Here is a 24,971-nt window from a genome sequence, read left to right on the forward strand (position 1 = left end):
TTAGCAAGGCAAAATTTGATTTTCAAAAACAAGCAGCTATCACCAACAAATATGTCACAACGAATACTGCAAATCTCTATCTCTAAGGATACTCAAGACAAACCACAAAATACCTACATGTGGCTTCTTAATAAGTCTTAATCAAACCCAACTGAGGAGACAGGATATTCATATGATTTATCATTGGCAGTTTTTTTTTCATTAAAACCACACAGCAATATCACAAGAAGAAAATTTGCGATTAAAAAAGTACAGCTGCACCATCAATATGACATAAGGAAGGAGATGAGGTGCCAAAAGATATCTTTGGCTTAAAATAACAGACAGCTCAATTAGTCTTTCACTTTAGAAGGAGAGTCCTCTTCGGCTGATCTTGAAAGATGATGTGGAGACCAGGACAACTCAACTGTTCTGCACAACAGTTAGAACTGTGAACTGATAATTTTGGATAATGTTGCTCTTTGAGTCCCTTCTTGTTACTTTTTGTGAATCTACTGTAGGTTTTTGCATTTTTGTTGCCACGTGGCTTACATAAAACATCTTAGAGGGACAACAGTAAATACTACACTGATGACAAATTAATTCCAATGACATGCAAAAGCTCTACCTTTTTATCCCCTTCTACGCATTTTGTTTTGGATGTCACAATTTACCTCTCTCTATATTGTATATCCACTAACAAAATATTTCTCTCTATAGCTATTTTAATACTTTCTTTAGACTAAAGCTACCTGATTAGCACACTACCATATGACAGTGTCAGAGTATGCTGAATTGGATTCAGTATTTACACTTACAAGTCTGTTGCATATTTTCACTTCTTTCATATAAAAATTAGCATCCTTCATTTAGTTTGAGGAACTCCCCTCAGCAATCTTGTAAGACAAGCCTAATGTTGGTGAATTCCCTCAACTGTTGTTTGTTTAGGAAGTCTTTATATCGTTTTCATTTATGAAAAACAACCTTGCTGAGAAAAGTATTCGTGGTTGGTAGGCTATTTTTTTTTCTTTCTAAAGTTTGAATATATCATCCTTTCTCTCCTGGACAGTCAGGTTTCTACTAAAAAGTCCACTGATATTTTTAAGGGAATTTCTTTTTTGTGAGCATTTACTTTTCTCTTGCTGCTTATAAAATTCTCTCTTTTTCTTGATTACAAGCAATGTGTCTTGGGGGTAATCATTTTGAATGAACTCTGAGGAGTGAGCTATTAGCTACATGAACTTGGATGTCTAAATCTCATCAGATTTGGGACTTATCTGGTATTATTTCTTTAAGTATAATCTGTGTCCCTTTCTCCCTCTCTTCTCCTTCTGGGACTCCAATAATGTGCAGGTTGTTTCTGTGAAAGTTACCCCATAGTTCACACAGGTTCTTTCACTCTTTTTCATTCCTTTTTCTTTGTCCCCTGGCTGGGTAATCTCAATGGTCATGCGTTCTAAGTTACAGAGTCTTCTGCTGTTGTTGATGCTCTAGGTAGCATTTTTCATTTTGTTGCATTTCATTCATTGTAGTCTTAAGCAACTGATCTAACCAGTCCATCCTAAAGGAAAACAGTCCTGAATATTCATTGGAAAGACTGATGCTTAAGCTGAAACTCCAATATTTTGACAACCTGATGCGAAGAACTGACTCATTAGGAAAGATCCTAAGGTTGTGAAAGATTGGGGGCAGGAGGAAAAGGGAACGACAGGAGATGAAACAGTTTGATGATAGCATCACCGACTCAATGGACATGAGTTTGGGCAAGCTCTAGGAGTTGGTGATGGACAGGGAAGCCTGGCATGCTGCGGTCCATGGGGTCGCAAAGAGTCGGACATGACTGAACCACTGAACTGAACTGAATCTTAAGCAACTGATTCTCTGTTTGGTTCATTTTTCTGTTTTGTTCCTTCTGTTATTCTCTTTGCCTCACTGCAAAGCTTGAGGGACCTCAGTTCCCCTACTGGGACTGAAGACAGACAACAGCAGCAAATGCATCAAATCCTAACCACTAAACCATCAGCAAACTCCCTGTTTACTTCCTTTTTTTATGATTTCTATCTCTATTTAAAAAAGTCTGAATTTATTATGTGAAGTAACACCCTAGCTCAACAATTACTGAGCCCTAGCTCAATAATTACTGAGCCTGAGCTCTAGGACCCACAAATCACAAATAGGAGGTGATGCTGCAACCCCTGAAGCCTGGGTGCCTAGAACCTGTTCACAATAAGAGAAGCCCACGCATAGAGAAACCTGCTGCCCACAAAAAAGAGTAGTGCCTGCTTGCTGCATTTGGAGAAAGCCCATGTGCAGCAACAAAGACTCATGCAACCGAAAATTAAAAACAATAATAATGATGAGAAATTTTTTTAAATCTTATTTTCTTCATATATTGTCTTCCTGAATTTAATTGTTTATCTGTGTTTTTTGGAGTTCACTGAGCTTCTTTGTGTGTCTGCCTTATTTCATCATATGTCTTCTATTTCATCACTTCCCAAGTGAATAGCCATGTGAGCTGCCCTGGAAGAAGCCCTGGGCATCTTCCCATCCCCAAGCACAGCCTAGAACTATGAAGACTGCAAGCGTGAGTGTAGATTGGAGTCCTAGAAACCATCCAGAGTCATTAACCAAGTAACTGGGTGGGTCCAGCTCACAACCAGGCCAGCACTCTCAGGTTTTATATTAGTTCAGCAGCTTCTCCACATGTCCACAATGGAATTGGCCAGGGGTGGGGGTGGGGGGCAGGGAGGGTTGCAGGGGTAGTGCTGTGTAAACGTAATCTTTACTTTGTCACTTCTTCATGACAGCTCTCTCTACACTGAGGAGTCACAGCAGGATCACAATTACATTTTCAATTCAGTTCAGTTCAGTTCAGTTGCTCAGTCGTGTCCCACTCTTTGTGACCCCATGAATCACAGCACGCCAGGCCTCCCTGTCCATCATCAATTCCTGGAGTTCACCCAAACTCATGTCCATCAAGTCGGTGATGTCATCCAGCCATCTCATTCTCTGTTGTCCCCTTCTCCTCCTGCCCCCAATCAATCCCAGCATCAGGATCTTTCCCAGTGAGTCAACTCTTCCCATGAGGTGGCCAAAATATTGGAGTTTCAGCTTCAGCATCAGTCCTTCCAATGAACACCCAGGACTGATCTCCTTACGATGGACTGGTTGGATCTCCTTGCAGTCCAAGGGACTCTCAAGAGTCTTCTCCAACACCACAGTTCAAAACCATAGCCTTGACTAGATGGTCCTTTGTTGGCAAAGTAATGTCTCTGCTTTTGAATATGCTGTCTAGGTTGGTTATAACTTTCCTTCCAAGGAGTAAGCGTCTTTTAATTTCATGGCTGCAGTCACCACCTGCAGTGATTTTGGAGCCCCAAAAAATAAAGTCTGACACTATTTAAGCAATCTTTAAACAATCTTGAAACATCTGAAAAATAGATGTTTTCAGAGAAGCCCCTTGGTCTGAAATTCTTCCTCTAAGAGATCAATCATGTCAGATGCCTCCATCCATATTTCTGAAACATAAATAGCCAAATGTTCTTGATCTTTATATCTACATCTATTCTTCTGGATCCCCTCTGCCTAGGTCTCCACTTTCTTGCCCTCTTGTCCCATCTGAATACAGGGTGTGGGTGAGCACCAATTTGCCTTCCATCAACTTGAAGATATATATGAACTGATATAATTCATTTAGAAGGAGAGATCCTTGGAGAGACAAGAAATAGCAGCATCCTAAAGAAATGGTAGGAAGAGATGGAAAAGAAAGAATGGATTTATAAGGATTGGAAAATCAAATACACATGGGAGATGAGCAAAGACGTGTTTGTATCCACTAAAGGAATAAATGAGAGATGAAAAAGGAAGAGGTAGTTATGTACAGTTAGAGTTTTAATTGGCCTGTGAATATTGAGGCAGGATAAGGAAAGCTGTATCCATTCTCTCCCACCAGCCAACCTCCCACTTTGAAACTCATACCCAGTCTGGTGTCCAAGAACAAGTTACAAACTGGTGATGTGACATCTCAGAGGTGTTTAGAACTATTTTGTTTTGTTTTGTTTTTCCATGAGTTCATCTTGTTAGGAAGGAGTGTGTGAATATAGATCAAGTTTATATCCTTAAGAGTGACCTGGAGCACTTGTGAGCATGCCCTCATTAGCCTCTAAGACGTGAGAAAGCAGGTCAGCTCACTCATCTTTCATTTCCTTTGAGGAAGATGTTATTTGAGGACCAATCCCCTAAAAGCATTTGACATGGAGCTTGGTAAATTAATAGCACAGCAAAAAGTTAATTTATTCAGAATATTTCATTTTGAGCAATTTTCATATGACAAAATTACAGGTCAGCATTACTCTATTGAAATACAGGCAATTAGAATATCTGAGGCTTCATCTCCTAGTTAATACAGCATCACGAGAAAGTCACTGGGGATGTTCCCAGGGCACTGAGTTCAACATCATCATACCCAGCATCCCCTTTCTTCCCCTGGAGCAGCCAGAAGCTCTCTTCTCCTTCCCCAGGATCAGCTGCCTCTCTGGAGAAGTTCAGACAAGAGCCTGAAGTAGAAAAAAGAAGTTTGATTAGAACTGAGACACGAGGATGGGACAGAAGCCTCTGGTGGGAGGGAGACAAGCACGTGGTTATAACAAAGCATCCCTGGGGCCCAGATGTGGGGAGGGAGGCTCAGACTATTTCACATGAGTTCCAGTGAGGATGGATCCCAGCTGTCCTCTCAGATCCAGTGCATGTGGTCTCCTGGGCCTCAGTGCATGGGGAAATCCTGCATCACAGGAGACCTGTGCTCAGGAGCTCTGGGAGACCTGCTTCCAGGCAACACAATACCAAGGAGATGCCCAGCAACGGTAAGAATCATAAAAAGGAATTTAAATGTTCTCCTTTCACAGGTGATAGATGCAAATTCACAAAAAGAGGGAGACTGGAGACAGGAAAAATCTGAATTCCTCACTCACAACCCAAGTCTGCTCTTAGTTGACTTGACTCCTGTCCCCAAATGTCCACAAATAGTATCACAGGTGCAGCCACAGATATCTCCTCCCCAGAAACTACACAGGACCTCAGATGGAGAAATACTCTTTTCTAGAGAATGAGGGTCTTCTTGCAGCTACTGAAATATCAGTTTATTGTGATACACACAGTCAAAGGCTTTGGCATAGTTATTAAAGCAGAAATAGATGCTTCTCTGGAACTCTCTTGCTTTTTTGATGATTCAGCGAATTTTGGCAATTTGATCTCTGGTTCTTTGCCTTTTATAAGTCCAGCTTGAACATTGAGAATTTCATGGTTCATGCCCTGTTGAAGCCTGGCCTGGAGAATTTTGAGCATTACTTTGCTAGAGTGTCAGGCTTTATTTTTCTGGGCTCCAAAATCACTGCAGATGGTGACTGCAGCCATGAAATTAAAAGACGCTTAATCCTTGGAAGGAAAGTTATGACCAACTTAGATAGCATATTCAAAAGCAGAGACATTACTTTGCCAACAAAGGTTCGTCTAGTCAAGACTATGGTTTTTCCTGTGGTCATGTATGGATGTGAGAGTTGGATTGTCAAGAAGGCTGAGCGCTGAAGAATTGATGCTTTTGAACTGTGGTGTTGGAGAAGACTCTTGAGAGTCCCTTGGACTGCAAGGAGATCCAACCAGTCCATTCTGAAGGAGATCAGCCCTGGGATTTCTTTGGAAGGAATGATGCTAAAGCTGAAACTCCAGTACTTTGGCCAACTCATGTGAAGAGTTGTCTCATAGGAAAAGACTCTGATGCTGGGAGGGATTGGGGGCAAGAGGAGAAGGGGACGACAGAGGATGAGATGGCTGGATGGCATCACTGACTCAATGGACGTTTGTCTCAGTCAACTCTGGGAGTTGGTGATGGACAGGGAGGCCTGGCGTGCTGAGATTCATGGGGTCACAAAGAGTCGGACACGACTGAGCAACTGATCTGATCTGATCTTGCTAGAGTGTGAGATGAGTGCAATTGTGCGGTAGTTTGAACATTCTTTGGCATTGACTGACCTTTTCCAGTCTTATGGCCTGGAAAGATATTATTAAAACTGCTAAGTTTTCCAAATTTGTTGGCATATTGTGTGCAGCACTTTCACAGCATCATCTTTTAGGATTTGAAAGAACTCAACTGGTATTCCATCACCTCCACTAGCTTTGTTCATAGTGATGCTTCCTATGGCCCACTTGACTTCACATTCCAAAATATCTGGCTCTAGATGAGTGATCACACCATCTGATTATCTGGGTCATGAAGATTTTTTTTGTATAGTTCTTCTGTGTCTTCTTGCCACCTCTTCTTAATATCTTCTGCCTCTGTTAGGTCCATAATATTTCTGTCCTTTATTGTATCCATCTTTGCATCAAATATTCCCTTGGTATCTGTAATTTTCTTGACCAGGTCTCTAGTCTTTCCCATTCCATTGTTTTCCTCTGTTTCTTTGCATTGATCAGTGAGGAAGGCTTTCTTATATCTCCTTGCTATTCTTTGGACTCTGTATTCAAATGGATATCTCTTTCCTTTTCTCCTTTGCTTTCACTTTTCGTCTTTTCTCAGCTATTTGTAAGGCCTCCTCAGACAACCATTTTGCCTTTTTGCATTTCTTTTTCTTGGGGATGGTCTTGATCCCTGCCTCCTGTACAATGTCACAAACCTCCGACCATAATTCATCAGGCACTCTGCCTATCAGACGTAATCCCCTGAATCTATTTCTCACTTCCACTGTATAATCATAAGGAATTTGATTTAGGTCATACCTGAATGGTCTAGTGGGTTTCTCTACTTTCTTCAATTTAAGTCTGAATTTGACAATAAGGAGTTCATGATCTGAGCTACAGTCAGCTCCCAGTCTTGTTTTTGCTGACTGTATAGAGCATCTCCATCTTTGGCTGCAAAGAATATAATTAATCTGATTTCAGTACTGACCATCTGATGATGTCCACGTGTAGAGTCCTCTCTTGTGTTGTTGGAAGAGGGTGTTTGTTATGACCAGTGTGTTCTCTTGGCAAAACTCTATTAGCCTTTGCCTTGCCTCATTTTGTACTCCATGGCCAAATTTGGCTGTTACTCCAGGTATCTCTTGACTTCCTACTTTTGCATTCCAGTCACTTGAATAGAAAGGACCTCTTTTTTAGCTGATAGTTCCCAAAGGTCATGTAGGTCTTCATAGAACGGCAACTTCAGCTTCTTCAGCATTACTGATTTGGCATAGACCTGGATTACTGTGATATTGAATGGTTTGCCTTCATGTATGTGACCATGCAAAGATATTATTAAAACACTTGTTCCACCTTTGAATTTGCTTTAGTTCAGTTCAGTCACTCAGTCATGCCTGACTCTCTGTGAACCATGGACTGCAGCACACCAGGCTTCCCTGTCTATCACCAACTCCCAGAGCTTGCTCAAACTCATATCCATCGAGTTGGTGATACCATCCAACCACCTCATCCTCTGTCATCTCCTTCTCCTCCTGCCTTCAATCTTTCCCAGCATCAGGGTCTTTTCTAAGGAGTCAGTTCTTCACATCAGGTGGCCAAGGTATTGGAGCTTCTACTTTAGCTCAGTCCTACCAATGAATATTCAAGAGTGATTTCCTTTACATTGACTGGGTTGATCTCCTTGCCATCCAAGGGTCTCTAAAGAGTCTTCTCCAACACTACAGTTCAAAAACATCAATTCTTCAGTGCTTAGCTTTCTTTTACATATGCTCAATTAATCGATAAGTTTCTCTTTCGGCATTGACACAATGCTTGTGGGATCTTAGTTCCTTGACCAGGGTTGAACCTAGGCCCTAGCAGTGAAAGTGAGGAATCCAAACCTCTGGACCACCAGGAAATTCCATAATCTATAAACTTTTATGCAAGTATATCACATACAAAGTGATAAGTTTATGTCACATTATGGAGACATAAATGCCAAAAGCAGAGTGATTCCTCACTCCTTGCAAGGAGTCTGATAGCATTAAATATGGCATATGGTCAAGATGATGCTACCAAACATATGAGATTACCTATATTTTGAATCTCTAGGGAGGCTGGGCGTTGAGGAGCACAAATTCACTCTTTTCAGATAGAAAGATTGCAGGAGATCAACTGACCCCACTCACCTGTCTGAGAGGACCTCACCCCATCCTCCTTCTCTGGGGGCACTTCCTCCTCATTCCCCTGAGAGGTAGAAGGAGTTCCAGGCACTGGTACTTCTTCAGCATTATCGTAATTTTCAGCAGGGACATCAGTCCTCTGATCTGGGGGTTCCAAGAGCAGACAAGGGAGTGTATGAAACCACAGTAAGTGGGTTGGTCTGGAGAATACCTAAGATACCTTCTGACCCAGAGTTTCTGAGTTTCTGAATAGAGGCAGCAGTCACTCCTTGTTTCAAAAGACTTTTTTCTCTAAGACCATGTTTCATTTTGATGTGTCCATAGCCAAAACATGATATTACATATCTCAATATTTTCTGGTGGAAACTACATATCTCAAAGCAACTCTTCCACCACTGAGCATTGCAAAAGTACTTTGACAAATTGTGCTTTACAGATGTTATTTTTTTAAAAAACATTGTGTGCCTGTTGTGATTCTGGACACAGAGACCAGTCCCAACGTGACACATCACAGAACAGCCAGAGAAGGACGAGCCCCATCTGGACACAAGGGATGCCTCTGGTCCATCAACGGAAAACCATTCCCCTTAAATCTCCTCTCTATGAGGGAAACTCTCCTCCCCAGAGCCCAGCCAAGGCAGGTCCACCTCTATTTCCTGGAGCAGATCTGTAATCACTGTTGTCCTCACCATCCCTGGTGTAATACGGCAGTTTAGTCAGTGAGAAATCTGACGGGAAGCCTCATGTGGAGACAAACATCACACAACACACAGAATTTTTCCTCCCCACACCCACGGGACCTGTGTTAAGGCTGAGAAGGGACAGGCCTGGCTTCTGCAGTGTAGACAGAGGATGGGAGGTCATGGGGCTCTGAGAGGCCATCCTGCCTCTTTGGAGGAGCCGTCTCTGTGAGCCTGGGGTACACATGGGGTCTGCAGATGCTGAGAAGATGTGCACAGCCAGTGGGTGGTGACAACCAGAGATCCCAGGAGGGCAGACAGAGACACTCACCTGGGCTGCCCAGACCTTCCTTCTGTGTCAGAAGGTAATCAAGCTCCTCATACACAGCTTCAGCAAGAGCATCTTCATAGCTGGATAAGGCTGAGAGATCCCCCAGCAGGTCAGAGACACTTCCCCAGATACCCCAATCCAGCCAGCCCACCTTCATCACCCTGGTGCTCACATGGGGGCTGCCAGGACCTCAGCATCATCTCCTACCCCGTGCACCATGTCAGCACCTTCTCCCCTCGTCTAACCCTGATTACAGCTCAGCGCCAACTCTGTCTGGTCTCACAGAAGAGGCCATGACTTATGAGAGTTCACACCCCAGTCCTAAGAACCTCTGTCTACTCAGCCCTTAGAGCTCAGCATGGAGCACATGGAGTCTGCAACTCAGAACAGTACCTGGCCCAAGTTCCCCTCCTCACACCTGCCCCATCTCCTGCCTCCACACACTCTCCCTGGTCCCCAGTTCCCCCTGCAGCCCACCTCTGTGCTCTGCTCTCCATCTGAGTAGCTGAGTCACCAGGATGATGAGGACCAGGAAGAGAAGGGACCCCAGGAAGAGGCAGAGGACCCCAGGCAGGGAGAAGATGCCAGGGAGAGAATTTGAGGTTGTTCTGGTCCCTAAGGAGAACAGGAAAAAGGGCTGGAGATAGTCTTGGGCATAAAGAAATCTCCTGTGTCAGCATTTTCAGGAGCTCCGGACAATGGCAGCTCAGCCTCAGACAGTGTCAGGGCTCCCCCGGGTCTCATCCTGAGACAAGTCAACTCCACTCTGGCCAGTGTTGCCCCGAGGCAGAGATGGGGATTGTCAGGGAGCTGCCCTGCCGAGACAGCCTCTGAGGACCCAGCTCATCCCTTCTCCTTGGGCTTCAGGAGAAAGAGCATCAAACAGTCCAGGGACTTGCACCTCTCTGATGAGGAGAAACACTCAAGGTCAGGTGGGAGTTCCTTAGATTCTACGACATGGAAACTAGACTTCCTTGGACCCCGGGCATGAGAACATTTGACCCTGGACATCAAGGCAGGGGATTTCCCCAGTGTAATGCCCTGGCTGCTCCCCAACAGCCATGGCTCCTCAACTCTTTCCTCTTCTGAGTTGTCAGAGAGCCCACAGAACAGGTCCCCAGTATTTGAGTATTCTCTCCTGCCTGTGGATGGATCACACTACCTGCTGTGGTCGTGGGCAATGTCCTTTCACATAAAGAGAAAAACAGTAGTGTGGGGAAGAAGAATTGGCCAGAATGCAGGGCAAACCTTTTCCCTCCTGAGCCTGAAATCACCCCTCAGTCTCCACAACATCAGTGTCCAGTCCTCCCAGCTCCCTCATCCTAGATCAGATCCCCAGCACCCGGGATGTCTGAACACACACTCCCCACCACGCACGGCCCAGCCCACTGCCCCTGCGCTGCCCCAGCTCACCCAGGGTGGACCCCGAGCCCCTCACTCACCAGAGCACCTCATACCAGCATCCTCCTCATGCTTGCAGTCGCTCTGCTCCCAGGGCTCCTCAGCACAGTCCCACAGGGAGGACTCCCGGCCCCTGCACCACACCTCGTCCAGCCAGATGCTCCCATTTCCAGGGCCAAACCCCGCAGCCTGCACGGCTTCTAGGGCCTGGCCACAGCCCAGCTGCTGACACACCACCTCAGCCTCTGCCAGGCTCCAGGAGTCATCACACACGGTGCCCCAGGAGCCGCTGTGCCAGACCTCCACCCGCCCTGAGCACTCGCTGTCTCCTCCCCTGAGCCGAAGCTTCTCTCTGTCTGAAAAGGCAGCAGCCCCTCCTGTGACTCCCCTGGTGGGAGGAAGGAGCCCCTGGGAGCCACAGGGGAGGGGGCGGGGCTGACGTACCTGTGCAGGAGGCAGCAGTTGGACAGCTCTTGGGTCTTCTTCCTGCACACAACAGGGAAATAGTGGATCAGGAACAGCTGAGGGTGTTCCTGTCCCCACATAAGATTATCTAAGGTCCATGGCTCAGTGCAAATGACATGTGAAAACACAGGCTCATTATATACTGGGCTGAAACATTCACTGCATCTGATCACCAGCTGAAATTACTTTAAATATTTACTTGTTTATCAGTCTTCACACCCCACAGCAAATATAAACACAGACATCTACGAATGTACACACACTCCTCTGAATGAAAGTTCCATTAGAAGAAGGACCTTGTATATCTTATATGTGCTGTGTTTCTTCTATTAGGACAGTGCCTGCACATTGTATGCATTCATTCAACAAATATCTATGGAAAACCATTTCTAAATACCTAGATAGGGGCTTGATAAATATATATTAAATGAATGAATAGACAAATTCAGTGAAATAAAATTTCTTTTTTTTTAATTCATACTAATCAGTGAAATAGTAAACCAAATATAAATTAATGGTAACAGTCTATGATAATAGTTCATATTAAAAATAATCAGTCCAGAAGCACAGAGTCAATTTATATTCAAAATCTCATATACATAATTTTAATGGAAAGTTATTAGATAGATTATAAACTACTCTTACCTATTATTCAGTGTGACAGTGGGCAAGTGAAGACTACTGTTGTATAAGGAAACTCTCTTTTCTAAATTTATTTTTAATTGGAAGATAATTGCTCCACAATGTAGTGTTGGTTATGTGTGTGTGTGTGTTAGTCGCTCAGTCATGTCCAACTCTTTGTGACCCTAAGGACTGCAGCCCACCAGGCTCCTCTGTCCATAGGATTTTCCAGACAAACATACTGGAGTGGATTGCTATTCACTTCTCCACTGGATCCTCCCTGCTGCTGCTGCTGCTGCTGCTGCTAAGTCACCTCAGTCGTGTCCGACTCTGTGTGACCCCATAGACGGCAGCCCACCAGGTTGCCCCATCCCTGGGATTCTCCAGGAAAGAACACTGGAGTGGGTTGCCATTTCCTTCTCCAGTGCATGAAAGTGAAAAGTGAAAGTGAAGTCGTTCAGTCATGTCCGACTCTTAGCGGCCCCACGGACTGCAGCCTACCAGGCTCCTCCGTCCATGCGATTTTCCAGGCAAGAGTACTGGAGTGGGGGATCAAATCCAGGTCTCCTGCACTGCAGGCAGTTTCTTTGCTGTCTGAGCCACCAGAAAAGCCCATAGTGTTGGTTAGGAATTTCTTAAAAAGGACGTATACAGGAAAGACTTAGTAGAATTCTGAGAAGATATATGGACACATATATGTACACACTAAGTAAGCCAGAAATTTTTGCATTGGTTAAAAAAAGCCTACTGATATACCTGTGGCAGATTCATGTTGATGTATGGCAAAACCAATACAATATTGTAAAGTACTTAACCTCCGATTAAAATAAATAAATTTATATCTTAAAAAATAAAAATATATTATCATCTTGAAAAAAAAAACTACAGGGGAAAAGTGATGGGGGACGGAAGAAAAGCCTACTGAGAAAAATTTGTATTGAGAAGATGCAGAAATAATAAACAAAAGACTGAAAATATATATAAAAGAATTGAAGTTGAGAGAAATATAAATTCAAAAAAACAGAAGGGTAAATAGTACCTGTCATAAAGTATCAATATTTATATATTCTTTCCAGATCATCCTATCAAAACTCCTACCCACTCTATGCAGAGATCCTCTGAGAAAACGATGGCAGGACCTCTGTGAGCAGATTGCTCATTTTGATGGTCAAAGACTTTACCACCTCTCAATTCACAGGGTTTAATTGTAGGAAAAATATCATCAATAAAAGGTCTCATAGTTTAATACCTCTTTGGTCTTCCAATGAAAAAGACAAAGAGATGAGCAAAGAGAGGCAAGGAAGGGAGTGAGCCTCTGCTTTTGAAGTATCTGATCCCACATTCTCTTAGCTATGGGTTTCAGGCAACATCCAGCATACCCTTCAAGGTGCACCTGAATGGGGTGTGTGTGTGTGTGTGTATGTGGAGGGGGAGGGAAGGAGAAAGAGAAACAGAGAGAGAAATGTTGAAGGAATAATGTGCTATGGTTTGACTATTTGTCGCCTTCACCAACATTTATTTATCTCATTCAAAATTTATTGCTGAAATCTCAGTTCCCAGTGTAACAGTATTTAGTGGTGGAGTCTTCTCAAACTCTTCCAAAAACAGAAGAAAAGAACATTTCCAAATTCATTTCATGAAGCCAACATTAGTCTGATACCAAAGCCAGATAAGGACACCATGAGAAAAGAAAATTACGGGCTAATACTCTGATAAATACAGGTGCAAAAATCGTCAACAAAATATTAGAAAACTGAATTTGACAATACACTAAAAGAATCATACACCATGACCAAGTGATATTTGTTCCAAGGATACAAGGATAGTTTGACATTCACAAATTAATCAATGTGATACACCAAATAAACAAAATGAAGGTAAAAATCATATCCTCAAAGGATGCAGAAAAAGTGTTTGACAAACTCAACATCCACTTACAGTAAAAACTCTTTTACAAAGTAGGTATAGAAGGATTGCATCTCAACATAATTAAGACCATATGAAAAGTACACAGCTAACATCATACTTGACTGTAAAAAACCAAAAGCTTTTATTCAACTTAGTTTTGGTAGTCCTATCCAGATCCATCAGGCAATAAAAAGAAACTCAAGATATCCAAATCTGAAAGGAAGAGGCAAAACTGTCACTATTTGCAGATTGAAAAGTGAAAGTGTTAGTCACTCAGTTGTGTCTGACTCTTTACAACCCCAAGGACTGCAGCCTGCCAGGCTCCTCTGTCCATTGGGATTCTCCAGGCAAGAATACTGGAGTGGCCTGCCATTCCCTCCTCCAGGGGATCTTCCTGACTCAGGGACTGAACCCAGGTCTCTTGCATTGCAGACAGATTCTTTACCATCAGAGTCATGAGGAAAGAAACCCCCTTACATGATATTATATGTAGAAAACACTAAAGACTTCAGCAAAAATATGAGAACTAATACACTCAGTGAAGTTGTAGAAGAAAAATCTGTATACAAAAATCATATGCATTTCTTTACACTAACAACAAACTGCTATAAGAGAAACTGAGAAAACAATTCTATTTACATTTGCATGAAAATGAATAAAATGTCTAAGAAGAAATTTAACCAAGGAGGTGAAAGACATGTACACTGAAAACTAAAAGACATTGATGAAAGATACTGAAGATGACTCAGATAAGTGGAAAGATATTCTGTGCTCATGGACTGGAAGATCTAATATTATTAATATGCCCATACTACCCAAAGAATCTACAGATTCACTGCAATCCTTATCAAAATTCCAATGGAAATTTTCACAGATACAGAAGAAACAATCCTAAAATTTGCATGGAACCACAAAAGATGCTCAATACCAAAGCAATCTTGAGAAAGAATAACAAAGCTAGAGGTGTCATGCTTCCTGATTTCAAACTATGTTACAAAGCTAAATTAATCAAAACAGTATGTCGTTGGTATAAAAATGAACGCAGAGATCAATGGAACAGAATAGAGAGTCCATAAATAAGCCCACATTTCTATGGTCAATTAATTTTTGACAAAGAAGCCAAGAATATACAGTGGGAAAAGGACAGTTTTTTTCAGTAAATGCATTGGGAAAACTGGACAGCCACATGCAAAAAATGAAACTGGACCACTGTCTTACACCATTCACAAAAATTAAGTCAAAATAGATTAAAGACTTGATCACAAGTCCTGAAGCCATAAAATTTCTACAGGAAAAAACAGAAAATAAAATCCTTGACACCAGCCTTTGTGATGACTTTTTGGATTTGACACCAAAAGCAAAGGGAACAAGAGTAAAAACAAGCAGTTGTGATGACATAAGGCTAAAAAGCTTCTGCCCAATTGAGGACACCATCAACAAAGTGAAAAAGCAACCTGTGGAATTGGAGAAAATATTTGCATATTATATTTCTGGTAAGGATTATTATCCAAAATACACAAGGAACTCATACAATTCAGTATCAAAAAACAATCTGATTTTTTTTTAATGGGCAGAGAACCTGAATAGACATTTTTTTAAAGAATCCATGCAACTTGCCAATAGGTACATGAAAACGTGCTCAACACTATTAATCATCAGAAAATACAAATCAAAACCACAATGAGATATCACCTCATATCCTCTAGAAAGGCTTTTATCAAAAAGAAGAAATAACAGGAGTTCAGGAGAATGTGAAGAGACAGGAAAGCTTTTGCACAGTTAGAGGGAATGTAAGTTGATGCAGCCTCTATGGAAACAGTATTGAGGTGCATCAAAAATTAAAAATAGGACTGCCATATAATTTAGGAATTTCACTTTGGGGTATTTATCTGAAGGAAACAAAAACACTAACTTGAAAACCCAGTGTTTACTGCAGCAACATATGTTCAGTTGCTAGGTTGTGTCTGACTCTTTGCAACCCCATGGACTGCAGCATGCCAAGCTCCTCTGTCCTTCACTAACTCCCAAAGTTTGCTCAAATTCATGTCCACTGAACTGGTGATGCTATCTAACTATCTCATCCTCTGTGGCCCCCTTCTTCTTTTGCCTTCAGTCTTTCCCAGCATCAGGGTCTTTTCCAGTGAGTCAGCTTTTCTCATCACATGGCCAAAGTATTGGAGCTTCAGGTTCAGCATCAGTCCTTCCAATGACTATTCAGGGTTGATTTCCTTTAGGATTGATTGGTTTGATCTCCTTGCTGCCCAAAGGACTTTCAATTCAACTGTGGCATCCAAGCACCACAATTCAAAAGAATCGACTCTTTTTAGCTTCTTCTATAAGCCAGCTCTCACGTCCAGATTTGACTACTGAAAAAAACATAGCTTTGACCATATGGACCTTTGTCAGCAAAGTGATGTCTCTGCTTTTTAATACTCTGTCTAGGTTTGTCACAGAGGAGCAAGCCTCTTTTAATCCATGGCTGCAGTCACCATCAGCAGTGATTTGGGAGTCCAAGAAAAGAAAATCTGTCACTGTTACCACTTTCTCCCCTTTTATTTGCCATGAAGTGCTGATGATTTTAGGTTTTAGAATGTTGACCTGTAAGCCAATGTTTTCACTCTCCTCTTTCACCCTCAGTGAAAGGTTCTTTAGTTCCTCTTCGCTTCCTGCATTAGAGTGGTATCATCGGCGTATCTGAAGTTGTTGATATTTCTCACAGCAATCTTTATTCCAGCTTGTGATTCATCCAGCCTGGCATTTCCTATGATGTTCTCTGCATATAAGTTAAATAAACAGAGTGACAATATACAGCCTTCATGAACTCTTTTCCCAATTTGGAACCAGTCGGTTGTTTCATGTCCAGTTTCAACTGCTGCTTTTTGATCTGCATACAGGTTTCTCAGGAGGCAGGTAAGGTGCCCTAGTATTCTCATCTCTTTAAGAATTTTCCACAGTTCATTGTGATCAACATGGTCAAAGGCTTTATGTAGTCAATGAAGCAGATGTTTTTCTGGAATTCTCTGGCTTACTCTATGATCCAACAAATGTTGGCAATTTGATCTCTGGTTTCTCTGCCTTTTCTAAACCCAGCTTGCACATCTCAGAAGTTCTCAGTCCACTTACTGCTGAAGCCTAGCTTGAAAGACTTTGAGCATAACCTTGCTAGCATGTGAAATGAGCACAATTGCGAGGTAGTTTGACCATTCATTGACATTGCCCTTCTTTGAGATTGAAATGAAAACTGACCTTCTCCAGTCCTGTGGCCACTGATGAATCTTCCAAATTTGCTGATGTATTGACTGCAACACTTTAACAGTATTACCTTTTAGTATTTTATAGCAATATATATGAGTCAAACAATGTAAGTCTTCACTGATGAATGGATAAAGAAAATGTAATATAGACTTATATCCACCCATAAAAAAAGAAGAAAATCTTGCCAGTTTCAACAACATGGATGGACCTCGAGGGCATTATGCTAAGTGAAACAAATCAGACAGAGAAAGAAAAATACCATATAATCTCATTTATATGTGTAATAAAACAAAAAGCAAGTTCAGAGATGCTGAGTAGTTGGTGGTTGCCAGAGGTGGGGGATTTGGTGTGGGCAAAGGTAATCAAAAGGTATAAATTTGAATTATAAAATTAATAGGTGAAGAGATATAACATACAGCATGGTGCTATAGTGAATACTGCATTGTCTATTTGAAAGATGGCAAGAAAATACATCTTAAACATTCTCATCATTTAAGAAAAATTTTTAACTATATATATGGATCTATATATATGGATCCATATATACAGATATAACTAGACTTACTGTAGTGATCATTTATCAATACACACAAACATATAAGCATTATGTTGTACACAGGAAAAATATAATGTTGTATCAATTAAAAAATTTTAATAAAGCAAGTTTGGAACACGTAGATTAAATTAGCTCCATCCAAACTTCATTTTATAAACTCAACTTAAACCCATCACTTAGATTTTAATATATCAAATCTCACTAACAACATCCTACAGGGTTGGGAAAGACACAGAAACAGACATAAGTCACCTGCACATGAGACGTAGGCTTCCTCCTTTGGAGAGCATGAACTGTATTTCCATGGGCCAGAAGGACAGTGCCAGAGAGAGGTATCCATTTTCCGACACTGAATTAAATCTACCCACCGGGGTCTAGAACCTTCCCTGAGACCAACAGAGGTGTTGAGACTTCCACTGTCCCCACAGCCAAGCTGTCTGCAGATGATGGACACGGTGACATCATCCATGGGGCTGCGGCAGACACTGCCCCAGGTCCCGTTGTAGAAAACTTCCAGCCACCCAGCACACGGCTGGTCCTCGCTCACCATCCTGAGGGCCAGGAACTCTAAGGTCGAAAGAGAGGAGACAGGACACAGTGAGCACCCCACTCAGTGCTCTGGGTTTTCCTCTCTCCCCAAAATTGTGAACATTTATCTGTGACCCAGCTGAGGAAGCAAATCCATTAGATGACCAGAGTGAAACTTGTCTCCTTTTCACTTGACTTTGTCCATTTGTGTCTGTCTTTCTAAATATTTCTACCACCATGATGTAGTGGATATGAACTGAGAGGAAGACCAACCTGGACACCTGCAGGGAGAGGGAGCTGACTCCTGCTTCCTGACAAAACATCTAAAAGAGTGTATGAAAGGGATGTGATGTGGACAGTGTGGAGGCAGATGGAATAATGGACCCACAGATGTCTGCATGGAACCTGTGTCTATGTTTCCTTATCTGGCAAAAGGGACTTTACATGTGTGATTAAGGTATGGTCCTTGGGATGGTAAGAGTAACCTGAAATATGGTGGATTAACCACCTGAGCATGGTCTAATCACATTCTTAGACTCACTATCCTTTAAAGTGGAATCCTTTTCCTTGGTCTGGTTAGAGGGAGATGTGAATATGGATAATGGTTAGAGAGGCGGAACGTTGCTGGTCTGATGATGAACAGAAGGGGGTTATGAGTGAACGAAGGCAGGCGGTTTCTAGAAGCTTGAAAAGACAGGAAACAGATTGTTTCCCAGAGGCTCAGAATTGATGTGGCCCTGCTGAAACTTTTATCACAATCCAGTGAGATCCTGCTGGACATCTAAGCTACAGAAGTGTAAGGAAATTAATATGTTGTTTTAAACCATTAACAATGTAGCAATTTGTTACAGAACAAACAAAAACTAGCACAGTGGCTTTAAGACTTCTCTACTATATGTACCAGAAGGGTGAGCCCTGATTTCAAGAAAAACTGTGAGAAAAGGCTCTGCCAGGAAACACTAATGAGAAGAAAGGACCAGAATCATAGCTGCTGCAGGAGGCAGTGAAAGCACCTCCTCTTCACATCTGCTGGAAACACTGGCTTCATGGGAGGAAGCCTCCTTCTCTGGTCCTTTCAGCATCTCTCCCTCAGGGCTCAAGACCCCCCGTCCTCCTGGGCCCTCCCTTCCCCTAGCCTGTGGACAGTGTGCAGCGCAGATCTGAGCAGATGACCCCGGCGTCCTCCTTGTGTCTGCAATCGTGCCGCCCCCAGCCCCGGGAAGGGCACGTCCACACGTGGGACTCCTTTCCTGTGCAGTTCAGGTCGTCCAGCCAGATGGGCCCTGATCCTGCCGCAAAGTGAGCAGACCCCGTGGCATTAAGGGCTACTCCACAGCCCAGCTGTCTGCACACCACGCGGGCATCGTCCAGATCCCAGCCGTCATCACAGATGGTGCCCCAAGAGCCCTGGTCAAGGATCTCCACTCTCCCGGCGCAGGGACCGCCCCCGTCCACCAGGCGGAGCTGTCTGCTGTCTGAGGAGAGAGAAACGGGACAATGCAGCGTTGACCTGGGGAATGAGAAGGGTCTTCGGTCCTGTGGGACCCTTACCTGAGCAGTAGGGGGCGCTGTCCTCTGAGGCCGCAGATCCTGCTGGTTCAGACACAAAGTGGTCGCACTGGGGCAGCACCTGGGTCTGGTTTCCTGAAGAAACAGCGATGATTAGAGGGTTGGGAGGGTTAAAGCACAGAAAAGTCAGTTAAACTAAATAATTTTTAAGAGGGGAGGGAAGTTTGGGGGAAAAAGGATACATGTATGTGTATGGCCCAGTCCCTGGCTGTTCACCTGAAATTATAACAACTTTGTTTGTCGGCTATACCCCAATACAAAGTAAAAAGTTCACAAGAAAAAAAATAAATAATGACCTAGTGATGGAACTGAGATGAAAGCTGGAACATACTGGTAAAGTTACCATAATCTTCGTGTTCCCTTTCTCCCTGAAGAGCCCTGGTCCTGACAATGGCATGATTCCTGTTTTAAGCCAAGCTTTGCCTTAAGAATGAGTTAAACAAGTTGTTCTATCCTTCAGTTCAGTTCAGTTCAGTCGCTCAGTCATGTCCGACTCTTTGAGACCCCATGAATTGCAGCACGCCAGGCCTCCCTGTCCATCACCAACTCCCGGAGTTCACTCAAACTCACGTCCATCGAGTCAGTGATGCCATCCAGCCATCTCATCCTCTGTCGTCCCCTTTTCCTCCTGCCCCCAATCCCTCCCAGCATCAGAGTCTTTTCCAATGAGTCAACTCTTTGCATGAGGTGGCCAAAGTATTGGAGTTTCAGCTTTAGCATCATTCCTTCCAAAGAACACCCAGAACTGATCTCCTTAAGAATGGACTGGTTGGATCTCCTTGCAGTCCAAGGGACTCTCAAGAGTCTTCTCCAACACCACAGTTCAAAAGCATCAATTCTTTAGCGCTCAGTTTGCTTCACAGTCCAACTCTCACACCCATACATGACTACTGGAAAAACCATAGTCTTGACTAGATGAACCTTTTTTGGCAAAGTAATGTCTCTGCTTTTGAATATGCTGTCTAGGTTGGTCATAACCCTCCTTCCAAGGAGTAAGCGTCTTTTAATTTCATGGCTGTAATCACCATCTGCCTTGGTGATTTATTTTTTTGAGCCCCCAAAAATAAACTCTGACACTGTTTCCACTGTTTCCACATCTATTTCCCATGAAGTGATGGGACCAGATGCCATGATCTTCGTTTTATGAATGTTGAGCTTAATCTACCCCTAAATAGAAGAAGCAAAACAAAAGCCTTTCTGAAGGAGTTGTACAATTATTTATCTACAATGTTTGTGATTTAAAAAATACTTATATAAAAGAGATCTCATGGAAAACCAGAGCAAAAAGAAACATTAAAAAATTTCCCAGAGTATTTGGCTCTTAAAGTTACCTGACAAAGAATTTATTTTATTTCATTTATTAATTTTTGAGTATAATTGCTTTACAATGTTGTGGTAGCTTCTGAGTACAGCAAATTTAGTAAGTTATACATATACATATGGGCTTACCAGGTGACTCAGTGGTAAAGAATCTGCCTGCCAAACAGGAGACTGGGGTTCCATCCCTGGGTTGGGAAGAGCCTTTGGAGAAAAAAATGGCAATCCACTCCAGTATTCTTGCCTGAGAAATCCTATGGACAAAGGAGCATGGCAGTCCATGAGGTCACAAAAGAGTCAGACACAACTCAGTGACTAAACAACAACAACTCTATCTATCTATCTATCTATCTATCATAGCCCCTCTTTCTTGGATTTACTTCCTATTTAGGTCACCACAGAACACTGAGTAGAGTTCCCTGTGCTATAAAAAGTTATTATGTATCTATTTATGTGTGCATGCGTGCTAAGACACCTCAGTAGTGTCTGACTCTGTCAGTAGTGTCTGACTCTGGATTGTAGCCCATCAGGCTCCATGTCTATGAGATTCTCCAGGCAATATCTATTTTGTACTTAGTATCAATAGTGTAGGGCTTCTGAGTCTGGTGGCTCAGACAGTAAAGAATCCATGCGGGAGACCTGGCTTTGATCCTTGGGTTGGAATGTCCCCTGCAGGAGGGCATGGCAACCCACAGTAGTTGTACCAATTTACATACTTATATGTAGGAGCATTCCCTTTTCTGCACATCCTCTCCAGGATTTATTTGTGGATTTTTTAAATGATAGACAATCTAACTGGTGTGAAGTATTACCTGCCTGTAGTTTTGACTTGCATCTCTCTAATAGTTAGTGATGTTGTATTTGTTAGCCATCTGTATGTCTGGAAAAAATGTCTATTTAGGTCTTTTTCCCATATTTTCATTGGATTGTTTGGTTTGTTGATACTGAGCTGTTTGTGTATTTTGAAGATTAATTCCTTGTTAAATACTTCATTTGCAAATATTTTCTCCCATTCTGGGAGTTGTCTTTTTGTTCTGTTTATGGTTTCCTTTGATATGGAAAAGCTTTTAAGTTTAATTAAGTCCTATTTTTTTTATTTTTGTTTTTATTTTCTTTAGGAGGTTGATCAAAAAAGTTCTTGTTGCAACTTATATCAAAGAATGTTCTGCCTATGTTTTCCTCTAGGAGTTTTATAGTCTGACAGAGAATTTAAATAGCCATGATTAAAGTGCTGCTGCTGCTGCTGCTAAGTCACTTCAGTCGTGTCCGACTCTGTGCGACCCCATAGATGGCAGCCCACCAGGCTCCTCTGTCCATGGGATTCTCTAGGCAAGAACACTGGAGTGGGTTGCCATTTCCTCCTCCAATGCATGAAAGTGAAAAGTCAAAGTGAAGTCGCTCGGTCGTGTCTGACTCTTAGCGACCCCATGGACTGCAGCCTACAAGGCTCCTCTGTCCATGGGATTTTCCAGGCAAGAGTACTGGAGTGGGGTGCCATTGCCTTTTCCATTAATTAACATGATGTGTAACTTGGCAGAGAAATGATAACAAAAACAAATGAAAATTCTACAGCTGAAAAAGTTAACAGCTGAAATTAAAAACTAGAGAATGAGTGTATCAGTACATTAGATCAACATAAAGTAAAAATAGTAAAATGGAAAATCAGAGGATAAATATTCCTCTATTCAGAAATGCTGGTCCTATGGTAAGTGCCTGGTTAATAATGCTATATAACAAAATTTCCGCCAAACTTAGTAGTTGAAGGAATTTATTTTTAATTTTGTTCATGATTTCCCGGGTCAGTAATTTGGGAAAGACTCAACTTGGCAGTTCTATCTTTGGGGTTTCTCATGTGGTTGCATTTAGATGTCATCTGGGACTGACATCTCTAAAGGTTTGACTGAACTGTGGTTGTGTAAGGAAATTCCCAGAAGTACTTTTGTTGTTGTTGGGATGGAGGATAAAGGAGCATCATGTCTGCAACCTAATCCAGAAGGATTTTACATACTCAGGGAAAAACAGGGCAGGAGGGGAACAAATAAGGAGAGAAAGGGAAAGCTAGAGCAAGGATTAAAGCAAAATACTAATCTAACATTTGGGGAATCCAGGTAAAATTCAGAGAGAATTCATTCCTAGAAAACCTTCACTAAAGGAAATACTAATAACATCAAACCCATAAAATGCCTAGGAGAAAACCTAGTTAAAGATGTGCAAAACATCTGAGAGAAATTCAAGACCTAACTGAATGAAGGGATATATTTTGTCAGTGAATTGGGAAACTCAATGTTGTCAAAGTCAGTCATTCTCAAATTTATATACAGATTAAATCTAACCTCAATCAAATTCCCTTGTGCTTTTGTTTGTCTGAAACATGACAAGCTGATTCCAAATTTCTGTTGCTGTTGTTCAGTCACTTAGTCGTGTCTGACTCTTTGTGACCCCAAGGACTGCAGCACACCAGGCTTCCCTGTCCATCACCAACTCCTGGAGCTTGCTCAAACTCATGTCCTTTTAGTCAGTGATGCCATCCAACCATCTCATCCTGTGTCATCCCCTTCTCCTCCTGCCTTCAGTCTTTCCTAGCATCAGGGTCTTTTCTAATGAGTAGCTCTTCGCATCAGGTGGCCAAAGTATTGGAGCTTCAGCTCAAAAATATATACAAAATACAAAAACCAAGACTGACCAAAGCAGTTGGCAAGAAAAGCAACAACATAACTTCTTTAAATTAAAGTTACCCAGACTTACTATGTGTGCTTAGTCAATCAGTCATGTCGAACTCTCTGTGACCCAATAGACTACAGCCCGCCAGGCTCCTCTGTCCACGGGGATTCTCCAGGCAAGAATACTGGAGTGGGTTGTCATGCCCTTCTCCAGGGGATCTTCCCAACCCAGGGATCAAACCCAGGTCTCCAGCCTTGCAGGCAGATTCTTTACTCTCTGAGACACCAGGGAAGGTTCAAGACTTACTATAAAATTACAATAATTAAGAAAATGTGGTACAGGTGCAAGGAGAGACAAAGGATACAGTGAAACAGAATAGAGAGTATAAACAATGTATTCAGACATATGTGCCCTTTCGCTTATCACAAAGGTGGCACTGCAGTGGGGAATAGTCTTTTCAGAAAAAGATTTTGAGTCAAATAGATACCCATATGAAAACAGGATACTTGACCCTTATCCTACACAGATGTCAATCCTAGAAGCAATGTACAATTATATGGGGGGAAAAAAAGTAATTACACTTCTGTGAGGTACTCTCAGAGAACATTTTTGTAATTTTGGAATAGACAAAGTTCATTTAAGAAGAATATAAGGAGTTCTAGGGACTGGATCAATGGACTAGTTCAAAACTGAGATAGAAGTACATCAAGGCTATATATTGTCACTCTGCTTATTTAATTTATATGCAGAGTACATCATGCAAAATGCTGGGCTGGATGAAGCACAAACTGGAGTCAAGATTGCTGGGAGAAATATCAATAACCTCAGATATGCAAATGACACTACCTTTATGGCAGAAAGTGAGGAGAAATTAAAGAGCCTCTTGATGAAATTGAAAGAGGAGAGTGAAAATGTTGGCTTAAAACTCAACATTCAAAAAACTAATATCATGGCATCTGGTCCCATCATTTTATGGCAAAAAGATGGGGAAACAGGGACAGACTTTATTTTCTTGGGCTCCAAAATCACTGCAGATTATGTCTACAGCCATGAAATTAAAAGATGCTTGTTGCTTGGAAGAAAAGCTATGACCAACCTAGTCAACATATTAAAAAGCAGAGACATTACTGACAAAGACCCATCTAGTCTAAGCTATGACTTTTCCAGTAATCATGTATGGATGTGAGAGTTGGACCATAAAGAAAGCTGAATGCTGAATAATTGATACTTTTGAACTGTGGTGTTGGAGAAGACTCTTGACAGTCCCTTGGATGGCAAGGAGGTCCAATCAGTCAATCCTAAAGGAAATCAGTCCTGAATATTTATTGGAAAAACTGATGCTGAAGCTCCAATACTTTGGTCACATGATGGGAAGAACTGACTCATTGGAAAAGACCCTGAAGCTGAGAAAGATTGAAGGCAGGAGGAGAAGGGGATGACAGAGAATCAGATGACTGGATGGTTTCACCGACTCAATGCATATGAGCTTGAGCAAGCTCCAGGAGATGGTGAAGGACAGGAAAGCTTGGCATGCTGCAGTCCATGGGGTTGCAGAGAGTCAGACATGACTGAGCGATTGAACTGAA

The 24,971-nt window shown here is 42.2% G+C and overlaps 1 protein-coding gene across 1 annotated transcript in view; it reads right to left on the reverse strand.

Moving 5' to 3' along the window:
• Positions 1–4,258: 4,258 nt before the first annotated feature.
• Positions 4,259–24,971, reverse strand: part of LOC113893410 (antigen WC1.1-like) — a 35,843-nt gene continuing 15,130 nt past the window's right edge. The window contains exons 5-14 of the mRNA XM_027543412.1: positions 19,390–19,482; positions 19,001–19,313; positions 17,563–17,879; positions 10,950–10,991; positions 10,543–10,861; positions 10,267–10,289; positions 9,582–9,719; positions 9,105–9,194; positions 8,100–8,237; positions 4,259–4,535 (exon numbers count right to left, since the gene is read on the reverse strand). Of these exons, the coding sequence (XP_027399213.1) occupies positions 4,390–4,535; positions 8,100–8,237; positions 9,105–9,194; positions 9,582–9,719; positions 10,267–10,289; positions 10,543–10,861; positions 10,950–10,991; positions 17,563–17,879; positions 19,001–19,313; positions 19,390–19,482 (1,619 nt within the window). The 3' untranslated portion in view covers positions 4,259–4,389. The remainder of the gene's footprint in view (positions 4,536–8,099; positions 8,238–9,104; positions 9,195–9,581; positions 9,720–10,266; positions 10,290–10,542; positions 10,862–10,949; positions 10,992–17,562; positions 17,880–19,000; positions 19,314–19,389; positions 19,483–24,971) is intronic.

This window comes from Bos indicus x Bos taurus, chromosome 5 (assembly GCF_003369695.1).
Source record: "Bos indicus x Bos taurus breed Angus x Brahman F1 hybrid chromosome 5, Bos_hybrid_MaternalHap_v2.0, whole genome shotgun sequence".
NCBI lineage: Eukaryota > Metazoa > Chordata > Mammalia > Artiodactyla > Bovidae > Bos > Bos indicus x Bos taurus.